The sequence below is a fragment of the Anolis carolinensis genome, chromosome 5, assembly GCF_035594765.1.
Source record: "Anolis carolinensis isolate JA03-04 chromosome 5, rAnoCar3.1.pri, whole genome shotgun sequence".
Lineage (NCBI taxonomy): Eukaryota > Metazoa > Chordata > Lepidosauria > Squamata > Dactyloidae > Anolis > Anolis carolinensis.
In genome coordinates, this window is record NC_085845.1 from 53,005,911 (window position 1) to 53,029,801 (window position 23,891).

The 23,891-nt window shown below is 38.4% G+C and overlaps 1 protein-coding gene across 1 annotated transcript in view; it reads left to right on the forward strand.

Moving 5' to 3' along the window:
* Nucleotides 1-23,891, forward strand: part of rxfp1 (relaxin family peptide receptor 1) — a 46,225-nt gene that overhangs the window by 16,191 nt on the left and 6,143 nt on the right. The window contains exons 3-14 of the mRNA XM_008111922.3: nucleotides 4,989-5,078; nucleotides 6,496-6,601; nucleotides 7,857-7,928; nucleotides 9,462-9,533; nucleotides 9,936-10,007; nucleotides 13,746-13,817; nucleotides 18,612-18,686; nucleotides 19,222-19,293; nucleotides 19,533-19,604; nucleotides 20,870-20,941; nucleotides 21,670-21,741; nucleotides 22,094-22,165. Of these exons, the coding sequence (XP_008110129.2) occupies nucleotides 4,989-5,078; nucleotides 6,496-6,601; nucleotides 7,857-7,928; nucleotides 9,462-9,533; nucleotides 9,936-10,007; nucleotides 13,746-13,817; nucleotides 18,612-18,686; nucleotides 19,222-19,293; nucleotides 19,533-19,604; nucleotides 20,870-20,941; nucleotides 21,670-21,741; nucleotides 22,094-22,165 (919 nt within the window). The remainder of the gene's footprint in view (nucleotides 1-4,988; nucleotides 5,079-6,495; nucleotides 6,602-7,856; nucleotides 7,929-9,461; nucleotides 9,534-9,935; nucleotides 10,008-13,745; nucleotides 13,818-18,611; nucleotides 18,687-19,221; nucleotides 19,294-19,532; nucleotides 19,605-20,869; nucleotides 20,942-21,669; nucleotides 21,742-22,093; nucleotides 22,166-23,891) is intronic.

The window sequence follows — 23,891 nt, forward strand, 5'->3', positions numbered from 1 at the left end:
TTAATCATCAACAAATCTTACCGGCTCTGGAATGCTGTCTTTCTCTTTTCCTATTGGCCCCCACTTTACCAATTTTTATTGCCTTTTCTAATGACTCATCTCTTCTCATGATATGGCCAAAGTTTAGCCTCAGTTTACTCACTGTGGCTACTTGGGATAGTTTAGTAGGCTTGTGTACGGATTCGGAGTGGTCGGATGACTTCAGCCAATCCGGCTTGTTCGGCTTGGTTGAATGGCCATAATGGCAAGGGCCCAGCCATCACATTTTTTGTCTGTAACAGGACCACGTGGCAGCTGATCATGGCTCCTCTCCTATTTGGTTTCCTTGTGAGCCCTGCCTGTTGAACCAGTTGCCTTGCTGCTTGCTCACTATCAGCTTTATTTTTTGGCCTGGCCTCTGGCTTGGCCTCTCTCTTGAATCTTTTTTATTTTCCTCTATTTTCTTGATTCTTTTTATTTAGTGGGACTGACTAGGACTTGGGAATGTGCAGGACATGTGGGTGGGGTGTGCACACATTTGGGGGCTTGGAGAGTCACCCTTTTAGCTTCTTTTCTCCCCTCCTCTCCTTCAGAAAATATACTTCTAAAAGATTATTATTTTCATTACTCCCAGCAAACAAAAAGAAAAGCCTCATTCTCAGAAAACTACTACTACCTAGTTACCTCTCCTCTAGAGTAGAAAGGAGAAATAGCTTTAAGGAAACATTACACCTGAAGCAGAAAGAAGATTGAAGCATGGGGGGGGGGGGGGGGGAAGCACCACTCCCGGCAGGGCCTGAAGTGCAAATCAAGAGAAAAGATGGCTTTTTAAAGGAAGCCCAGAGTAGGATAGCTCCGATCGCTCTTCCTTCCCTGGGAAGTAGACAGTCCTTGCATTGTTTCCCATTTGTCTTTCATTAGATCTATGTACTAGTGCCTTTTGATTCTTTCTTACCTATTGAGATTATCTCCCTTCTTCAAAAGATTAGTTTTTCTGTTATCTTTGTCTGGGAAGACAGCAATCATGTGACTCCATCACAAATAATACCTGCTATCTTACCTCTGCAGTGCTCACATAATGCCTTTTATCTATCTCTTTTCTTACCAATTGTGAATTTTCTGTGAGAAGCAATGTAAGTTTTCCACTTTATCTTTTTAGAGAATCAAAACGCTGTCTTCTACCATAGGTTCATGTTTCCAATATAAATATAAATACAAAATGTTACTACAATTTTTCAGACTCTGGATTTTAAAATCATTTGTTTTCCTTGTGTTAAAAACTATCTTGTTCCCTTTTTGCAGTTTTATTATGCATTATTTTGTGATTCTTGGTGGACATCAAAGCAATTCTAAGTACTCTTGAAAATAAATGTAATAAAATGTTTAAAAGAAGGTTTGCCATTTCCCTCTTCAAAATAATTCACACTAATATGTCCCATCTCAAGATTTATCCTGTTTCAGGGGGAAACATTCCAATGTGATAAAACGGCTTCATTTGGATCCAAAGAAGAGTAGCTGACTTTAATGGACTGAGAGCTCCCATACAATGGTAGTAGAAAACATATTCAAGTGCAGTCAATAATACATTTGGAATTGTGATATAACACAAGAAGTGTGCTGTATGGCCAAAATAAAGCAATACTGCATATAAAACTAGTGCCCCATCCTTTTTGGAAAAATTATTTATGAAATGTTTTGCTCATACAGAAAACCAGTTCAAGAACTTGGATAACGGACTATGTAATGAACTTCTGCTCAGTTGGAAACAGTACTTCCCTGGGCAGAAAAGGTTTTCTAATAGCATTAGGATATTCCTTGATCAAAGCCAATATCTGGCCAGCATTTCAGTCAATTAAATAATTTAGGCAGAAATAACATTTTGGGCACCTGAGTTGCTACTGGCCCTCTGAAATTAGAAGCCCAGCATGATCATTATTCATTTTTGGCAGTACTGGGAGAACATTTTCTAATCTACTCAATGTATGATCACATCCTTCATCTGCACATCAGACATAATGAAGACCATAATGATTTATGGATCAAATATGCATTTCCTCAGTTACTAAGTTCTCTCCTCAAATACATTTGCTAAAACGCATTTACCTCTGGATATTTTTTGATATTCCTAGCAAAGAAATTAAAGGTGTTGCCATTATGATCTTGACTGTAATCGACTTGTGAATGAAAATGAGGAGACAAAGAAGGGAGGAGGACTGAGGGCACAAGAACACCTATAATTGTCCTATATTTTAGTGAAAGTCTATACTGTGTATACAGTATCTACTCAGAATTAAGTCCTATTGATTTTTATGGAACTTACCCCCAGGTATATTTTGATATAAGACTGAAACCTTTTAAAATTCATATCCAGTATGAAGAGTAGCACTTACTCCAGTCAGATTTGTGTGGAAGGCCTTCTTGGTAGACTCAGTCCTAAATCTGTAAGAATGCAGCATGCCAAAAAGGAGTCCTTTATCTCATGATATTGTCTTTGTCAGGGAAGCGTGCAAAGCTGCAGCCTTGTGCATGCCAGAATGAATAATATGAATATAAATTTTATAAAATACAGAGAACATCATACAAATATGATAAATGAGAATGGAGTGTATTGTTCCTGTATTAGGCATTTGCCTTTCTGTTGGTACTCATGCCATTCACCTTGCTATATAGAGGCACTGCAATGGTTGCTACCAGAACTGGGTTTTTAATGTAGAGTAGAGTCGCGCTTATCCAACATAAACGGGCCAGCAGAACGTTGGATAAGCGAATATGTTGGATAATAAGGAGAGATTAAGGAAAAGCCTAATAAACATCAAATTAGGTTATGATTTTACAAATTAAGCACCAAAACATCATGTTATACAACAAATTTGACAGAAAAAGTAGTTCAATATGCAGTAATGCTATGTAGTAATTACTGTATTTACGAATTTAGCACCAAAATATCACGATATATTAAAAACACTGACTACAAAAATGCGTTGGATAATCCAGAACGTTGGATAAGCGAGTGTTGGATAAGTGAGACTCTACTGTATGTCTGATAGTTACATTGCTCCAGAAATCTTGTTCCTTTGCGTACTTGGACATGCAAAGTTTCTTTAAAGGATTCATCATCCATTTTGTCTTATTACTGTTTTGAAATCTCCCCACACTCCCAATATGAGTTTAGGAGGCAGAAAGTGAAACTATTTAATTTTAGGTAAGTAGGTTGTCATTGTGAAAATGACACCTTTAATCATTGTGTAGATGAAGGTGTTTCAACATGTGTTACTTATTGTCTAGTCCATGACAAACAATACCAGCTGGAATTCTTTCTTCCTCACAACCATTAAAGATATTTGAGCCCTCTTCAGGTTTCAATCTGGCAACACCTACTATAGTATTTACGTGCTCTTAGCTAAAACATTTTGTTAAACCAATTTAGAGCAATGGTCTAACAACACCAACAGATCCCATCTGACCTTAGAAACTAAGTAGGGTAAAGCTCTGGTTTGTATTTACATGGGAGATTACCAACAAATACCAGGTGCAGTAGGCTATATTTTATCAGAAGAAGATAGCAAACTACCTCTCCCCTGCCTATAAAGACCCTATGAAAATAATGGGACTGGCATAAATTAACAGACAGCTTTGAAACATCTACACACACATCTAGAGCAAACCAATTGAATCAATGGGACTGTGCCGTCGCGCCTGGGGCTATAACTCTTAGTGAAAGAGGCATGGACGTGACATCTTTCCCCAGGGGATTGCTTCTTGCCCTCCTTTAGGGAAACTGGAACTCCCAAGGACCAAAACACTGTAGATAACTCAAAAACTGGGTTTATTGTTCACAAAGGGGGTAAAAGAAAATATACATTACAGTCTTTGATTGTTTTAAGTCCGTGGAGCTTTTCCAGTTGCCTCTTTCTCTGGCTGTGAATGCCGGAGCAAACTCAGCCTCAGTCCAATGACCTATGTCTGAAGATACAGTCTTCCTCTGTTGCCAAAGGACTGATGTGAAGGCGCTTGAGACTCCTCAACATCGTTCAGGTTGGCCCTGAACATGAAGTGTAAGTCCCAAGGGTAAGAACCTCAGAATTGGTGCTGAGAGGTAACTTTGCAAGGGCTTTTAGTGCCAAGTCTCTCTCTCACGTCCATCCGATAGAGAGCTTGCTGGTGGAATGAAAAGGAGGAAAACACTGTCCTACTCCAGGAAGAGGTGGAGCCAAACAGTTGAGCTGGGTGAGCAATATAACAGGTGCAAACAACATTGATTGACAGATATAAATAACCAATCCAACTACATTTACAGGGTAAGGGCAAAATCAGGCATGATACAACAATTCAAATCTTGCAACTTATAGCTTGACATATAGATGGCGCCACTCGCGCCGTCACAGGAACTCTTTCAAGGGCTGATTAAACAAGAAGCCTTGATTCAGTAAACATATCAGACTCATTAAACAAGTCAAAATAATGTAATCGTCGTCTTCTAGTTTTGAGTGGCGGAGTGGTAATAAAATGTGAAGTGCAATCCTTTACCAGGATGGTCTTTATGTCACCACTCCCATGGGAAATCCTAAACCTGGTTTAACAGAAGCTTGTTTTAACCTCACAGTAAGCTGCCTGGATCTCATATATTGAAAATGTGGAATATTTATTAATTGTGCTGGTGAGTGTATGGATTGGGAAAACAAATTCTATTGGTTTACATTTCTACTTGAAATAAGTATTTGGAAAATATTTTAGATTACGGTAGGGATAGTTCAGAACAATTACTAGGAAAATCCATTTCTTCTCCAGATATTGCAAGGATTGCAGCTAAATCAAGAGAATAGCAATATCTTAGAGGGTGACAGGTGATATCTAAATCCCTGCTGATCTAGAGATTTGGGGTCTTCAATCCCATGAGCATCATTACTACTTTACTACTGGTTAAGGTGAACCAGTAGTTTAGCCTTTAGGGTGCATTTTTAAAGATGAAACAACGGCCACTTGATCACTTTCTGTATAATTTTTAATAGGTGATAACACTGGGTGGCCCCAACAACTGGATGTAATTTACAAGAAAAAGCTATCGGAATATGTTTTTGAAGAGGAAATTGAAGAGTGCCGTAAGTAGTGTGAGTGAATGTGTGCATGAGTGGAGGAAGGAAGGGCAAGCATTAAACTGTAAAAGCTAAAACCATTAAACCCTGGAACAATGCCCAATTATGGTGAAACAGAATGAAGTTTCAAAAGAAACAGCAATTCATTTTTAGAATTTTTAGATAGATGTATCTTAATAAACAAGATAACTTAAAATGTATTGAAACAGCTTCCTCGGATAAAAAATGAACGGGGAAAAGGGGGATTTCATGTGTCTTCAAATATAAAATAGCCCAAATATTAAAAAATGGAATTAATGAAGACCACAAGGAAGGGGCTGCAGAGGGTGTGCTGCTGTTGTGATTTCAGTTTCCGCAAGAACTGAAGGTTTGGAGGCCTGGTATATCTAGCTTTCCAGAAGACTGAATGAGACACAGACCAGTGGAAGGCAAGAACAGAGGTTTATTCTCACTGACCAGAGAGGATGCCAGTGGAGAAAGCACTCCAAAGAACTGACATACCACACTTGCAAATACAGCGCATATTTATTACATTTGACAGCTGTTCAGGATTCCCGCACAAGCTTCTGATTGGTCCAGATGTGTTCAGCTAGGATATGCTCAGTGGTTGGTCCAGGATTTCCTCTGACATTATTACTGGTTGGCTCTTTCTTTGGTAGGAATTTTAATAAAACTGTAATTAGAGTATTTTGAAGTGTCTGTCTGTTTCTCAAGCTGCCCAAGAAAGGGGTGTGATTGGAGAGGATGAAATGTGGCAACTGGCAATGAGTTCATGATGGGCTTAATGGTCTGGCTCTGGTGAACACAAAGCGGTTAATTAAAGATAAACAATAGGTGCTTTTGGTAGTCACTCATTTCAATGGGTCTCACAAGAATGGGTCTTGTTTGGAGCATAGGTGAGGAAAACGTTCCCAGTTCATATCAGGTGAAAACAGGAAAAGTACCCCAGGCTCTGACACAAGTTCATTATGTGTTCCCCTCCTATCTCCCAGTCCATGGTAATTTGAGGAATGGTTTCCTGAAGTCCGGGGTTTGTTAGGCAACATTTCAAAGATAATTCATGAAAGGATTAGTAAAGGACAACAGCACACACAGAAACTGTATGTTCCAATGGAGCAGCATCTCGCAATTCATGTAATTTATATCATTCATAATTTAGGGGCCTTTTTTTTTCAAAAGCACTGCAGCTGGGGGATTACTGTTGCAATTGTCTTTTCTGGTGGCCTAATCATCTTGTTTCACTTAGCAGAATTGTCTCCCAGTAGAACCACCAAAGAGGATTTAGAAGTCGAAATATGCATATGTGGGTGCAAGTATTAGACAATCATTATGTCATAACCTTATTTCTTTTCTTTCTACATTTGCCCCTACTATCCATCCTTCCTCATAAATCTGCCTTAACCATGACATTTTCTTTACCTAGTGCTTGATTCTGTGCCGAAAGAATGTTTGTGTCGTGGCTTAGAGCTAGACTGTAATTATGCCAGTTTGGACTCCATTCCTTTGGTTTCTTCAAATATAACACTGATGTAAGTAGGAAAATACATTTTGCTGAATATATTAAGTGAGCTGTTTTGGCCCTGAGAACATGATTATACACAATATTACTCTCAGAAACCATATAAAATCTGGAGCTCCCCATTAAGCCATTTTTCTTTTCTCTTGATGACAATTTAGAAAATCATTTGAATCAAAAGTTATAAAGGTCAGTTTGTAAGAAATTACAAGTAGAAAAACATTTTCAACTGAATGGAAATGGCTGGCTCCATGGGTGACCGGGGCTAGATTGGCATTTGCCATCGAATCTAGCCCTGTCTGATGAGGTTGTAAGAGTTGCAAGGCTTACATCATGTGGAAATACGCAATTAAAAGTATTCATGACAGTTTTGTAATAAGGATTCAGGCTGAAGTTGTTTATTGTGGGCTTTATGTTTCTTCTTTCACAAGAAACTAATTGTAATTTTTATGCTGTATAGGATTTGTAGTACAGGATGTACTGCAGTCCTGTTCCAGTCATGAAAATATAATTGTCTCACACATAACAATTAAGAGATTTTTTTTAAAAACCACTATACTGAGTACCTCATCCAAATTATTTGTAGTACTGGACGGCCCTCTAGGGTTTATGATGATTCAGTACAGAAAAGATGACTTGTCTTTAGAACCCGAGGAATGTAAAAAATGTTCTAAAATGAAATGGTGATAACTATGTTTCAGTCACTGGGTAACTCAGGAAGCTATTAATTCATATAACCTAAAATTGAAAAGTTGACATTCTTCGGTATAATTTCTACTCTTTTTATACAACTATCTGGGTAAGGAGAAGCTAACAAGCTAACAAGCATTACAAAAATGGGATGTAAAAGTTGCCTTTTTAATCACTATAAATGTCACCAAACAGCATGTTGATCCTTACACCACTGTAGAAATGTTATTCATTTAAATAATAATATTTATGTATTTATTTATTTATAACTTTCCCTATCTCCCCAAACGGATTCAGGGTGGTTTCCACACAAAAATTGGCAAATTGAATTTCACAGTTGCAAAACTGGTTATACAACTAGCCCCAAGTTCACCTGTTGTACAATGGTGAAATAAAGTCAAAAGGAATAAAGGGTGGTGTCTGTATTTGATATAGCCTATATATGTGCAACATCTGAGAACACTTGCATATATTTGTGCTACATCAGAAGCCCAACATAAGTCACCTGTAGGCGTATTTGAATGTAATGCAGTGTGCACTCTAATCCATTAACATTATTGTTATTATTTTAATTGCAGATCCCTGCAAATGAATCTGCTGACAAAGCTGGTTGCCAATGGCTTCAAGATATATCAGGATCTAAAATACCTGTAAGACACTGTTTGAACTTCAAATATTCTATTGCAAATATCAACCATGAAACCTATTGTTTTGTGATGTAGTGACTAAAGGTGAGCTCACAGCTTACATTTCTCATGTGATAATTGGGACTATGGCTTAAAAACCTGAGTTTCTGACTTGCTCCTGCCATAGTTTTTTCTGCAAAAAGGCCTATGAACATCGATTGCTCGGCTATAGCTCTGCCAGCCGGGACTATGAGCTTTGAGCACAGTGCTTGGCTGTCAAGTGTGGTGCCCTGCCAGTCAGGGCCTACAGCCAGCATGCCGAAAATTGGCCGACCAAATGGCTACCGTTCCCCCCTTTTTTCCATTTCACTGCTCTTTCCATTCCAGAGTGGGTTGTACCATTCCATACAACCATCTGAATGGATGGAACCATACAAATACACGAAAGAAACAGATGAAACGGTATCCAGGCTCAACTCTACTATGTACTGACTGTTTATTGCTCACAATGTTTGCATAATATTGAGCATGTGTCTTCAAACAGACAATGATCCTTGTCTTCTAGATCCTGAAATCTGACCAAAGTATCACTTCCAGTTCCCATTTTCCACTGGTTTTTGGGGTGGGGACTGGAAGATGCCTATGCACAAGAAATCTGAAAATAAAAGTGTTTCATTGGGGGGGGGGGGTGCTGGAGGGTACAAAATGGAAGGCTGCATGCACTCTATCGGCCATATTTTTTCATCTCTAATTTAACTAGGAAACCCATCTCCACTTACAGTGGATTCAGTTTTATAACATCAACACCTGTATGCCTACTCAATGCAGTGAGAAGTTCTAATGATAATAGAAGCAACTTATAAATATTGTTAGGAAGAAGATATAACCTAGTCATGACTGGTTCCTTCCCAGACTTATTAGCTGGCAGCACACTTTTGCCCATAACAACATAATGAGCACTGAAACTCGATGTAGGCATCACCAAGGACCTTGCTGAAATCCTAAGTGGAGACCCTTATTTCTAGCTTGAAAATTAACTCGTATGGAACAAATTCACCCTCTGCTCTGTTCCATATCCAGAAAGCTACCTAATTGGCCTACAGGAGTCAGACCTATGTCAGTTCAGTTCATTACCAGCCATGCAAGAAGAAGCACTTATTTGCTTCCTGTCTCCCACAACATGACAATGGGCTCCAGTAGTAGTGAAAGCCCAAAGTTTTTCTGCAAAAAAACTACTCACTTTCCAAGGAGGTAGTTAAATTAAAAATAAATGTAATTTAGGTACTGTATTAACAGTTACATTTCATCCAATAATCTCACACATGTGTATGAAATTATTGGATGGACAAAAAATAAATAAGATTGTGTGAATTGTCTTGATCCTTCCAACCCCTTATTTTCCCTACTGTTTGGTATTAATATTGTTAGTGTCACCATAAGTCAGAAACAACTTGAAGGCACCCAACAACACTTCATAGGATGTCTGAGAAAATGAATGAAAGAGTTAATGCCATGTAAAGAATTTTTAATGATCAGATATTGTCATTATCTTCACAGGTATCTCCAAAACAATAACATAAGCACCGTATCGGGACAGGCTTTCAGAGGACTCTACAATCTGACAAAGCTGTAGGTATTGCCTCTGCAGTTTAGCACAAGAACAATCCACACATTATCACTTAAATAATTTTAGAAAGCACTTCAGGATTTCACTGTCACGTGATATCTGCCTTTCTTAATAAATTCTCAAAATCATCCAATTAATGGTGATTTTGACACCAAGTAGATGTTAACTGTTGAACTGTAGTATACTGCTAAAGAAGAGTATGTTTACAAAGTCAGTGGGATAAATGCCAAGAACATTTGGCATAGCTATGAGAAATCCAATTTTATCACAGGAGTTCAAATACCATTCTGAGCAACTTACTGGAAGGATTAAGCACAACATCAACAACAAGAATGAATAATGAATAACAAGGAGTAGCTCAACGACAGATATTAACCATTGTGCTGTCTTTGATCTTATTTCAGATATCTGAATCACAATAAGATAACTTTTTTGAAGCCCCATGTCTTTGAAGATCTACATAAGCTTGAATGGCTGTACGTATTAGCTTTCTATTAGATTAATGCTGCAATCCCAAATAAATATGATTGGGGAATAAGTGATTCAGAGAAAATAATCTGAGTAATCATGTTTACTCTTGAAGCTGCATGTGTATTCCTTCAAATCTGATATCAAATGTGAGCACCTTCAAATATCAGGAATATGGGATATCTTTTTCATCACCACTTTTATGTTTTTGTTAGACACTGCTGTTTTGGGGGACTAAAATTCACTGGGAAATTGCTTTATTGTGAATTTTGGCATTTGGAGGCGAATAGAGCAGGAAGTATTGTTGGAGCCCTCTTAATTGTCCTGGAAAAGTTGCTGAGTACCTTTTTTGGTAAACTAACAGCAGACCTATTTTCATGGGAAGTAAATAACTTCTTTAAGCCTTCTAAAGGACAAGGACACAATGGGCAGCTCACATCCCCTGACTGGTCTCTATGCAGCCTATGAGTTTTATCTAGTCCATCACTATTCAATTCATTATCTGCATGGCTGGGAACAGATTATTTTTTCCTATGTAGCAATAAGCAATAAGGGGTGAGAACTTTTGAAATATTGTGAATGAGCAATAGTTTCTTTAAATTCTCTCCCACCAGTTATCTTAATGTCACTGAGCTTTAATACCTTTTCATCCTGCATTGATCCCATTGAAACCAAGAATGTTGTTTCTACATTTTTGAGGGTGCACTAGAATCACTGTACTGACTTTCTCTGGAGGGATGCATGAAATGAGTGGGGAAAGGAGACATCTACAGCGAGAGAAAGATTGACCCCATCCACACTTGCCTTTGAATCTTCCCACCACAGGCTACATGCAGCTCTAACCATTTATCTTAGTAGAAATATATGCCTCTTGTCACTAAAAAGATCAATCACCTTTGAGTACAATGAAGATGTAATTTTTCCTCAGCATTACTGCTAAAGATTATTGTATGCAGTGGTTCCCAACCTTTTTTTGACCAGGGACCACTTTGACCAGGGACCACTTCGACCAGGGACCACTCTCCAACATTAGTATCAAAAGGGTTACAAATCAGTTTTTGGACCACTTTAGATTTGGTTTGGTTATTTGAGGTGCTGATTCAGAAAATTACATTGGATAGACCTCATAAGCTCTAGTTTCTGATACAGAACATATGTCATCCAGTAGTCGCCATCTGCTCACCCACAGAAAACCATATTTAATAATCTAGAGCTGATGTAGTCTATCCAATGCAATGGCTAGTTCTACAGAAAAAGGAAGGAGGTTCATGGACCAGATTTTTGTTCTCAGTGGGCCACAGTCCACAAGTTGAGAACCATTGATCTAATGTGTAGAATTAATTAATTAATTAATTAATTAATTAATTAATGTGTAATCAGTAGAATAAACAAAATAAATCTTAGTTTTGGAAGAAAAGTTCAAATTATACTGTAAGATAACAATGTATGGAGTGCTGTCCATCTCTCTCCAGGGACCTCATCACATTGAGGTCCAATTTGCAGGTGATAATAGGCGACTTGCCAAGTAGTGTGGCAAATCTGGCAGGCAGCGTGGGAACTCATCACCCCGTGCCCTGCATCGCCCGCATTGCCCCCTTATCCATCCCACAGGGGGAAACATTGCCCCTCTGCTTATCCCCATGCTCACCTCATTATTTCCTATGGGAACCCTCCCGTGTTCTCTGGGAAGTGTCCTACCACACTGAAAGGATGGAGCTCCACCAGAAATAGCTTTGTGTCATCTGATGGCATCCGGCAGGTTCCATCCTTCCAGCGTCTTCCAAGCACCCTAGGATGCTAAAAACCTCAAATGTAATGAGGTCCCTGATGTGGGAGCAGAGGAGTTTAGCTGTATGTTGGGCTGTTCAACAAATGTCTGCATTTGCTCCGTGTGGAAACTTGCAAATAAACTCAATTATTACAAGACTTTAATAACACTCTTTCATAGGAAACCAATCCTGGGTTAGAGATGTATCCTCTGGAATGTCTCGCTGTGGGCAAAATGAAAGAGACAATGTCCTTTTAATTAATCACATTGTTTAAGATGACACTAATGAGGGCTGAACTTCAGGGGAACTTATTTCCAAAGAACCAAATGAAGGAATTTAAAATATAATCTCTCCCATGTCTGAGCAAGTGCTTCCACAAGATCTCAGTTTTGCCATTTAACACCTTTGGAAAGACTTTACAATTCTAGATGTGACAACCTGCTCAAAAAAAAAATCTATACACATAATAAAAGTGAAAATCTGTATGTGTGTATGTGGCACAGGTGAAACTCACAAAGAAACAGGCTATAGTTCCCAATGTTCCTTTCTCTCTCCATTTGCATGACCCTGCCCATTGCATCTCCCTTAACCCTTTCTTACCCCTTTCTTATGGCACACAGCAAACAAAGGAATTGATCAGCAACTGAACACACTAAAGAGGTTTGGGGATAATTCACCATGGTTTATAGGAGTTGCAGGGACTGGGATGTATTGTTCACCTGCATTCCTTGAGCCCTCTGAACCCCACCAATGACAGATCTGGACCAAACTTGGCACACAGACCCAACATGGCCAACTGTGAATACTGGGGGAGGGGGTTTGGGGAGGGTTGACCCAAGATTTTGGGAAATTGTAGTTCACTCACATCCTTATGTATTTTCTAATGGGAGCATAACAAATGACATAGCATAACATATGACCAAACTGATATTACTAACACCCAAAAACAAACAATGCCCTTTTCAAATAATCCAGGCATCGCCGGGTACCCAAGCTATTATAAAATGAAAAAGAAACTCATGAAAATTTGGTGTAGCACTAAAAACATTGATTGCATGTTGATTTTGTGAATACTTACTCCCAGTTTTGTTTTTTAAAGAAATTGATCTGAACTAATGCTCAGTCTGGTCAGGCAAAGTAATTGAAAATATTTTGTCTGACTTTCCTCTTTTATGCCACTATAATTAGATCTGCTTCTACACTTTTTGAAGAGTTAGGTTAGCTAGAAATCTTGACATTGTTACCATTTTTATCTTAAGAGAAATTCATTTTACTGGTAATCATAATTTAGGAACAAGAGGCAGAGCAGGAGATGTCACCTGTCACTATTCTGAAGACAAATTGTTCCTCTGTGTCTTTTCAAATGAAATATTGTCCTGGCAGGATCTGTGATGTACAGCAACTTCATGACACTATTCTTTGCAGTGACAAAAAGCAAATCAAGTCACTGCATAAACTGACAAGAAAATTGTTCATGTGACCCTATTTTTTTTAAAAAAAATCTAATCTGTCTAGTTAGTAATGTTTCTGTCATTTTGAAATAAGAACAGAACTTGTCAATGGGTTTTAACAACCCGGGGATATTAATAGACCTCTATTGCTTCTCCCCCACCTTTATTCAGAAGGCCAATACCACCAGCTGTCTGATCCTCCACACTCACACAAGCATTTTGTGAATAAGATTGCCTCTTACAACAAAAGTATACAAATACTTTCAGTGTGGTCATTCTCATCAGAATCAATGCTGAGATGACATTAAAATGGAATTGTTATGTACTTGGTGAGTTTTTCTTCGGCATTGGAGAAGCCTGTAGAAATCCCATAGATATGACAATAGATGTCATTTCCTGAAAATTAATATCATGACAATCCGTTTCTATATTTTTAAAGGGATACTAATTAAAATTCTGGGGAAAACATGCTAATTTCCAAAAGCGATCTTTTTAACCTAAGATGTATTTTTTTCCTGATTTACAGTATAATTGAAAACAATACAGTGAAATGCATCACTCCATTAACATTTTATGGACTGAACTCACTTATTCTCCTGTAAGTATTAAACATTAATTTTGAAAACATCACAAGTGGATTTTAAAAAAAACACCTTATAAAACTATGTTGTGCAATGATTGTATCATGTGCTCTGGATAAGCAATTGAGAATTTCTTATCCAGAAACTGAGAATACATGTTGGTTTCTATGATTATAGATATGGATATAGTGCAGTGGTTCTCAACCTTCCTAATGCCGCGACTCGCTAATACTTGTGGTGACCCCCAACCATAAAATGATTTTCATTGCTACTTTCTAACTGTAATTTTGCTACTGTTATGAATCAATGTAAATATCATATGCAGGATGTACGTATTTTCATTCACTGGACCAAATTTGGCACAAATATCCAAAACGCCCAAATTTGAATACTGGTGGGATTGGGGGGGGGGGTGGTTTTGTCATTTGGGAGTTGTAGTTGCTGGGATTTATAGTTAACCTACAATCAGAGAGCATTCTGAACTCCAGCAATGATGGAATTGAACCAAACTTGGCAGACAGAACTCCTATGACCAACAGAAAATACTGGAAGGGCTTGGTGGGCATTGATCCTGAGTTTTGAAGCTGTAGTTCATCTACATCCAGAGAGCACTGTGGACTCAAAACAATAATGGATCTGGACCAAACTTGGCATGAATACTCAATATGCCAAATGTGAACACTGGTGGAGTTTGGGGAAAATAGATCTTGACATTTGAGAGTTGGAGTTGCTGGGATTTGTAGTTCACCTACAATAAAAGAGCCTCTTGAACCTCACCAACAATAAAATTGAGCAAATTGGGTTTTTGGTGGGAAGATTCCCTGTCTGTTTCCAAAAAGGAAGAGAAGGACAGGAAGAATGATCTTCAGCCTTCTCTGCCAAAGGGGTTCCCAAGACCATCAAAAATATGAGTTTTCTGATGGTCTTTGGTGCCCCCTCTGACACTCCCTCATGACCCCTTCAGGGGTCCCGACCCTCAGATTGAAAAATGCCAATATAGTGTGTCTTCAAGTCATCTGTCAACTTATGGCAATCCTGTGAATTTTGTAGGGTTTTCTTAGGCAAGAAATGCTCAGAAGTGGGTTTATCAGTGCCTTCCTCTATAGCCCACAGCACCTGATATTCATTGGTAGTCTCCAAACCAAGTACTATCCAGAACTGATCCTGCTTCATTTACAAAATCAAATAGGATCTGGTGCCTTTTGGGAATTTAATTTCATTATTATAGGTGCTTTAATCAAAAAGTTGACCTTTCTCCCTACTGATATTTCATCTGCTAAAGAAACAAAAGGAATATTTAATTATCTCTGACCATTCTTCCAACTTAATGAGATTATAATTAAAGCAAATAATACTAGGGAACAGAATGTGAAGTAGCACAATTCAGTTGATTAATCAATTTAGAGCTTATTAATAATTGCTCATACTAGAAATTACTCATAATGGAAAAGAATGGTTCCCTGTGGAATCTTAACATGCATACAGCAATATGTGCAATTTGTGCTTCATTGCTGGGTTCCTGCTCCTACAATGTCTTCCTTGTGTTTCTGTTATTTGTATGCTTTCCTGAAGACACACTGATGTTTCCATTCATATCATTAATTTTGATACAATGGTATTGCCTATAAAAAGGGGATTCTTTATACAAAATGCTCCAAGATACCCAAATTAATTTCCGTGTTTGTATTTCTTAAAAAACAAATTTAAAATTCTACTGTTTTATAATACCACTTATACTGTATAGATGCATTGATAGGTGTCCTTCAAACAATACATTTCCACATATTGTTTTATGTATTTGTCTATGACTCAAGATTTTTGGAAAATGGCATTTATAAACTTTTGGAAAACACCTTTTGGAGATCAAAACTTTTTAGAAAAGCATGACCTTTCAGAGGAGAGCCCAAAACCCTTGAGAGTAGAATCTTCTTTTGTAGTATACAACCAGATATAATTATGCAAGGCAATGGTTTCAGTTGTTAGACTGAATAACCTGTTATTTCTGATCTGTTAGGAAAACAGAGATTTTGTCAGTGCATAAAAATACAGCAGTTCTTCGGAAGTTTTTTTCAGCGCCCTATATATACTCTCCCATAAAACAACTTGTTTTATGTCATGCACTCAAAAGACAAAAATGAAGTAGACTTTAATAAAAAAAACATATTTGGTTTACTCACAACCTTCATGTGTTCAGCATATACAAGTTAAAAACTTCTCTGTTCAGTTCAGATATTTTTGAGATAATTTTCTGTGCCATTCGGCAAGGGCATCTCTCTTATAACAAAACAGCTATCAACAGGTCATATAGACAAAAGAAGAGAGTGAGGGCACGTGGTCTGCAACCCCTTATACAACTTCTCAGGAAAGATAGAGTAAAGGAAGCTGCAAAACTGAACATATATACAGGAAACAGTAAGCAACAGGATCATAGATAAACATTACTAGAGAAGGCTTGAAGAAGGTTGTCATTGCCAACAAAGATCAAACCAATATATTAAAGATTCCAAACTAATTATTGTTTCAACACAGCTTCCAATGTACCAACTGCTAAGGGACACGAGTAGAAGATTTTATCATACACATCCTGCTTGTGGGTTCCCATAGACATCTGACTGGTCACAGGGGAATATAATGGTGTTCCCATCTTTGTCAGGACCCAGGCTGCAGAGCACCAATAACCATACACAGAGGCCAGAATCTATCTAATATCTTTATTGAGGAAATATATAAAGTTAATAAAAGCAAGTGTAGAAAATAGTTCAGAAGTAGACCTTTCAGGAAAGGTCAAAATTAGTCCAAGAAAACAATGTCCAATATGAAATATTAAGGTCCAAAGTTGTAATCCAATAACCGAAACTCACACTTTGCCAAGCAAAGTGAGGGGAGATGACAAGGTCCTTTAGTCCATGGAGCTTAATGCAAGGCTAGGAAGCAAACTAGATTCTTGGCAAACGAGGCTTGATTCAAGGCAACAAGAAGCGAGGAGCAAGAACAGGGTCCGTGGCGAAATCCGTGGCGAGGTCCGGGGAACAAGGCAGGGCTGGAACGAGAGCAAGGTCCTGGAAACTGGAGTAGCGTAGTCTACACACAATCTACTCCCGAAGCTGACGAATTGACTCCGCAAGGAATCCTTTGTGGCCAACATCTATATAGGATCTTGTTTTCCCGCCAAAGCACACTTTCTCTGGGGAACAAGAACCGAAACCTATACTGTCCAGATGCGAGACTCCTTAAACTTTCCCAAGGGAAATAGACTTAATCATCTAATTGTCTGGCAGCTATCCGGGCGCTTCGGCGAGTCGCCTCCCGAGCGTGCCTATCTTGATTATAATAAAGGCGGCGAGAAAATGGGGGAGATTTTTCCACAAGGCTTGTTTGGCTGACTTCTTGTGGACAAACATCCTGCAGCTGCAAGGGCTCCAAATCTGGCAGAAACGGTGGGAAACCCAAGTTTTCCTCTTCATCTGTCACAACAGTACTAGGAACGGGACTACATGGCCCATAAGTCATCACAATCTTCCAGCAAAACTCTGAGATGCTTAAATAGACTATACTCGGGTGATTAATGAATAAATTCATCAACAGACGTTCTAACAGTGTGCTATTTCTTGATTGTTAAAGATTCAAGTGGGGCAATACTTGTGTTCCTCTTGAATAAGGACTTCAGAGCAAGTGTGGCAGCATCTCATTTGGAATTTCAATTTCAGCTTCTAAAGCTTTTGACTGTGTGGATCATAATAAATTGTGGCAAGTTCTTGGTGGTATCCCCACCAAGACAACCTTGTCTGTCTCCTGAGGAATCTGTATAATGATCAAGTAGCAACAGTCAGAACAGACCACGGAACAACAGACTGGTTCAAGATAGGGGAAGCACTACGGCAGGGCTGTATCCTCTCACCCTATCTATTCAACTTGTATTCAAAATACATCATGTGACGTGCGGAGCTTGATGAATCCAAGGCTGAAGTTAATATTGCTGGAAGAAACACTAACAACCTTAGATATACAGCTGATACTACTCTGATGGCTGAAAGAGAGGAGGAACTGAGGTGCTTTATAACCAAGGTGAAAGAAGAAAGTGCAAAAGCTAGGTTGCAGTTAAACATCAAGAAAACCAAGATTGGCAACCAGACGGATTGATAACTGGCAAACAGAGGGAGAAAACGTGGAGGCAGTGACAGACTTTGTATCTCTAGGCACGAAGATTACTGCAGACGCAAACTGCCGCCAGGAAATTAGAAGATGTTTACTTCTTGGGAGAGCAATGGCCAATCTCAATAAAATAGTGAAGAGTAGAAACATCACACTGGCAATGAAGGTCCATATAGTTAAAGCAATGATATTCCCCGTAGTAACCTATGGATGAGAGAGCTAAACCATAAGGAAGACTGAGCGAAGGAAGATAGACGTTTTTGAACTATGGTGTTGGAGGAAAATTCTGAGAGTGCCTTGGACCGCAAGAAGATCAAACCACTCCATCCTCCAGGAAAAAATGCCCGGCTGCTCACTGGAAGGAAGGATATTAGAGGCAAAGATGAAGTACTTTGGCCACATCATGAGAAGACAGGAAAGCTTGGAGTAGAGAATGATGCTAGGGAAAATGGAAGGAAAAAGGAAGAGGGGCCAACCAAGGGCAAGATGGATGGATGGTATCCTTGAAGTGACTGGCTTGAGCTTGAAGGAGCTGGGGGTGGCCACGGACAACAGGGAGCTCTGGTGTGGGCTGGTCCATGAGGTCACGAAGACTCAGAAGCAACTGAACAAATAAACAGCAACATCAGCCTAATAATATTCTTATTCTTTTTTTCCAGAGATTTGAGGTACAATACTCTTGCCCAATTGCCTGACAAACATCTTTGCCGATATATGCCAAGACTGAATTGGCTGTGAGTCCATTCTTCTTCTCCTTCTTCTTCCTTTTCCTCCTCTTCTTGAATGTTTTTTCTGAATTATGAACATTTCATTCTTATTCACAAAGGTCTTCTACAATGCTCAAAATGAAATGCAGCAACTGTTTTTAATGGCAGTTGCTTTGTTATTTTTTTGTTAAAATCCAGATGTTTGTGGTGACATTCAGTTTCTATTACTAAAAGTATGGCCTCTTCCACACAGCTGAATAAAATCTCACATTATCTGCTTTGAACTGGAATATATGGCAGTGCAGACTCAGATAACCCAGCCCCCCTCTACACAGCTGAATAAAATCCCACATTATCTGCTTTGAACTGGGATATATGGCAGTGTGGACTCAGATATTCCAGTTCAAAACAGATATTGTGGGTTATTCTGCCTTGATATTCTGGGTTATATGGCTGTGTGGAAGGACCCTAGGAAAGATGACATCAACAAGAATACCAGGATATTCTGCTATAGGCATTGCTTTTAGGAATTGACATATAGTATTTTTACTTTTTTTTCCAGAGACCTTGAAGGCAATGATATCCATAATTTAAGAAATGGCACTTTCATATCCTGTAGGAGTTTAACAGTGCTGTAAGTAAGAAGCATTTATTATTGAAAAAGAAAGCAACATCCTTAAATATTCATCTGTGTTTCCCTACATAGAGAAAACAGATGGGAATATCTTGGAAAGGAGTCTGTATAAACGTCAACCCAACCTCTCCCACTGGAGGCACACAGACAAGGGCTTGGATTCTTTTAATGGTCTCGAGAATTCGGTTGTTGAAAATTGTTTTGTAAAATACACTGAATATATATTTGTATTATTTCAGAATCTTGAGAAGAAACAGAATCAGCACTTTAAATGAAAATAGCTTTGCTGCTCTGCAAAGATTAGTAGAACTGTAAGTAGGCTAGTTTTATCTCTCTTAGCAATTTTTATTCACTGCATTTAGTTACAGTGGAGTCTCGCTTATCCAACCTTTACTTATCCGACATTCCATCTTATCCGACGCTCTTATCCAACACCCCACCCCCTTTTCCTCCAGCATTTCCCCTTTACAGGTCATGTTTTAAGTTTATTTATTTCTTCCCCATTTTGGCAAGTACCACTGTGCAGACTCCAAAGGAGGAGCCAGAGGATAACAGTTCTGCCACTCCCCCCCCCCTCCGTGCGCACCAATGGTTCAGTCCAAGTTGGAAGGAGGGGTCATGTTTACATAGGAGGGAGTGTAGCCAGTGAAGCTTAATGGAGGAGCTTGAGTATTTCAGTGTCAGTGCAGCCGAGTGGAACGACAACACCAATGGAGAGACAGTGAGGCCATAAAGGCGGGCAAAGCAAAGTCATGTGGGCAGTCTCTCCTTGAGTCTAGAAAACCAAACAGAAAGAGAACACACTCACCACTGATCTCTGCCAGGATAGAGATATGGATTTCAACTCCCAGAAGCCTCCGTATTATCCGACATTTTCATTTATCTGACATTCTGCCAGCCTGTTTCTGTTGGATAAGCGAGACTCTACTGTGAATAGTATATTATCTACCTGTCATAAAGAATGTTTAGTACTCTAGACTTTATTTAACTGAAGGAATGAGGCAATGAATGATGTCTGCTTAATCATTCGATTGCAGTGATCTGGGACTGCCCCAGATGCCCCATCCAAAAATAATTGCAATCCATTTTCTGGGTGCCCCAGTCCCAAATCAGCTAGGGCCAAGCCATCCTTGGCACAAATGAGAGCTTTTGTGACCAGGCTACGATGGCAGCTGGAAAAATACTGCTTCTGTATTACTGACCCTGCCCAGATGGGCTTACCCTAAGCTCCTGTTAAATGCTATCATTCATTTAATAACTTGTCTAGTTTGGCTCCTTTTACATTTCACATACCAAGTTCTCTGAATGTCTACTTAAATTGCGACCCATTTCATTTTATTTGAAAAGACATATAATTTAGTTGATCCTTAAATTATAAACTTTGGTGTTAACCAATCTGTAGTATTTTGCTTTAGGGTATGGTTCGGATGGGGGTGAGGGACTGGATGAGACAAAATGAAGAAGTTTAGTCTATGGCTTATTGTTCTACTGTCATATAGTATATATTGTAGGGGTAAAGTAAAAAAAAAAAACAATCTGTATTGTTGTGAACAAAGTTCTCTTTTTCCTTTCATAGAGATTTGGCTATCAACAAGAATGAATGGCTTCCTCCAAAACTATTTAAAGATCTGAAAGAACTCTCAAAACTGTAAGAATGTTTTTCATTTGAAAGCAATATTTTGATCATTAAATATTTCTTGCTTCTTTCTCATGAAAATGGTGAACTCATATAAAATCAATATACTGAATAAAGGAACTGTTTAGAAGAGAAGTGAATTTAATGAACATTTCTAGTTAACTATTGTTTTTAATTATCCAGTTTTCAAATTAACATGCTATAGTTCCTTCAAGTCCTATGTAACAAAAAATTAACAAATAGTTATGCAGTGCTTAATCCATCATGTAACCGAGACATTGTAATATTTAGCACATGTTACAAGCATCTGAATTACATATGACTCCTAATTACAAACAGGGGTGAAACAACAGGAAGTGAGAAAAAAAAAATCTACCACTACAGTAGTAAGGGAAAGTCACTCTTGGAAGAGTTATCATGGGAAAAAGTTGGCTCCACTGAAACTATATCACCAATCTTTGTTTTCACGACAACACAAAATTTTCAAAATTCAGTTGTGACAGAGACAAGAAATGAGGTGAAAATTTCTGAACAGGGCACAGACATCAAAATAAATGTTATAAGGGTGTTGACCCTTCCCTTTGCTATCCAAAACTCTATATTTGGTGGGAGTTACACTTAAAAATGTACATACAAATTCAATTTAAGAATAAATCCACAGAACCTATATCTTGTTTGTAATCCAGGGATTGTCTGCATAGAATTATAATGTAATTGTTTTACCACATTCTTTTTTGCAGAGATCTTTCATACAATCCAATACAAAATATACAAGCAGATCAGTTTGATTATCTTATAAAACTCAGGTCACTGTAAGTATGTGTTGTCCTTATGATGTTTTGTTATGTTAATCTTATGCATGGATACTTTTAAGGGGAAATCATACTAAGACAATGTTTTTGTGCCCCATATAATCAAATAAGTTCATTTCTGAGCAGGCACATCTTGAGTCATGTTGGTCAAGGCAGGTGGACATAGCTGTCTCGATTATTAACTGGACTGAAATATTATTTACTGCATTAACATTTTTCACCTTTCCTGTCTTTATCTTGTTTGTGCAATACCTTTGAAATGTATGAATTATTCATATGTTTTCTGCCATTTCTTTCCCAACTTTTCACCTTATTGAGATACCTAAAATTTCTTTCTTCTTTCTATATATAGAAGTCTAGAAGGTGTTGAGATTCCAAACATCCAAAGAAGAATGTTTGGCCGACTTAGACAGCTTTCTCATATGTAAGTAACCTATATACATGTTTTAATTTAATGTAATGGTTATTTATCAGAATTCTAACCATCTACTATAGCAAGTTATTCTAACAGAGAGAAATGCCATGTTGTGGATTGTTTAAAAAAGTATACACATTCTCCTTTGTAAGGAGGCTTTAACTAAGAAACTATTCAAACATGTCAGTTTTGGGGAGTCATTCTGCTGGTAAGAGAGAGTTGGGTAGTCCACAAGTATTCCTAGGGACAAAGTAGTGTTAACTCTGAATTTACACAATTACATTCAGATGCATTTTGTGTTATGTTGCATGAACTACTTTCAAGTTGACTTTGACGTATTGTGATCCTGTGGATGGAAGACCTCCAACTCACACAACCACCAATAGCCCAACAGATTCAAGACCATGGCTTCATTAACAGAGTCCATCCATCCATCCATTGACTGAATTCCACCACTGTATTCTTCATACATTTTTCTTTCTATGGAAGGACAGATGACATCTAATGTCCCTGACTCGTTCACAGTCTAGAAGCCTTGCCTCCCCAGACCAGCCTAGCTATACACCAGTCCAAGGGTTAGATTAGAACTTCACTATCTCTTACCATTAGCTGATGGGCTTGTATGCCAAAACATCTGAAGGGCCAAGGGTTATCCCATCCCTACTCCATAGGTTTACTGTCTAGTGATTTGAAATGTGTAATTTTGGTGAGTCTGTTATACACACTGCTTCATTAAGAGTGCCTGCTTCATTCTCCAGCACTTCCAGGATGAAAAAAAACTGTTGTCTGAAAACTTAGGCCCCTTCACACAGTTGAACAAAATCCACATTGAACTAGATTATATGGCAGTGTGGATTCAGATAACCCAGTTCAAAGCAGATATTGTGGATTATCTGTCTTGATATTCTGGGTTATATGGTTGTGTGGAAGGGCCCTAAGAAAGCTGCTGCCAAACAGTGTAAATAATAGTGAGCTTTGCTTGAGCACTCAATATAAGGCAACATTCTCTATTTGATTAGCAGCTTCTACTAGAACCTTGCAAATAGAAAAACAAACTTGACCAATATGAACTTTATCAGCAAGCTGTCCTTCTGCATTTCATGCTACACAATTCTTTCTGCACAAGCATATAAATCTCTTTGTACAGAAATGGGCTGTGCTGTAGCACAGCAGCAATAGATCACTGCCGACCGGAAGGTGGCAAGTTCGAAGGCCGAGTTGGATTGAGCACCCAACTGTTAAGCCTAGCTTACTATCCAACTAAGCTGTTTGAAAACTGCTGAGCTGTGAGTAGAGAAATGAGGCACTGCTTTAAAAAAAAGCGGAGAGGTATTTTACAACACCATAAAAATACCAGCGATCAAAGGACCAGGAGGAAATACTATTATCAAAAGGGCTCAGCATCATAGTGGATGAAGCAACAGCACCCTCCTGTGGCTGGAATTGGACATAACCTCCAGGCACAGAAATTTGAAGATACTGAAATACAGTAGAGTCTCGCTTATCCCACATAAGCAGGCTGGCAGAAAGTTGGATAAGCGAATATGTTGGATAATAAGGAGAGATTAAGGAAATGCCTATTAAACATCAAAGTAGGTTATGATTTTATAAATTAAGCACCAAAACATCATGTTATACAACAAATTTGACAGAAAAAGTAGTTCAATACACAGTAATGCTATGTAGTAATTACAGTATTTACGAATTTAGCACCAAAATATCATGATGTATTGAA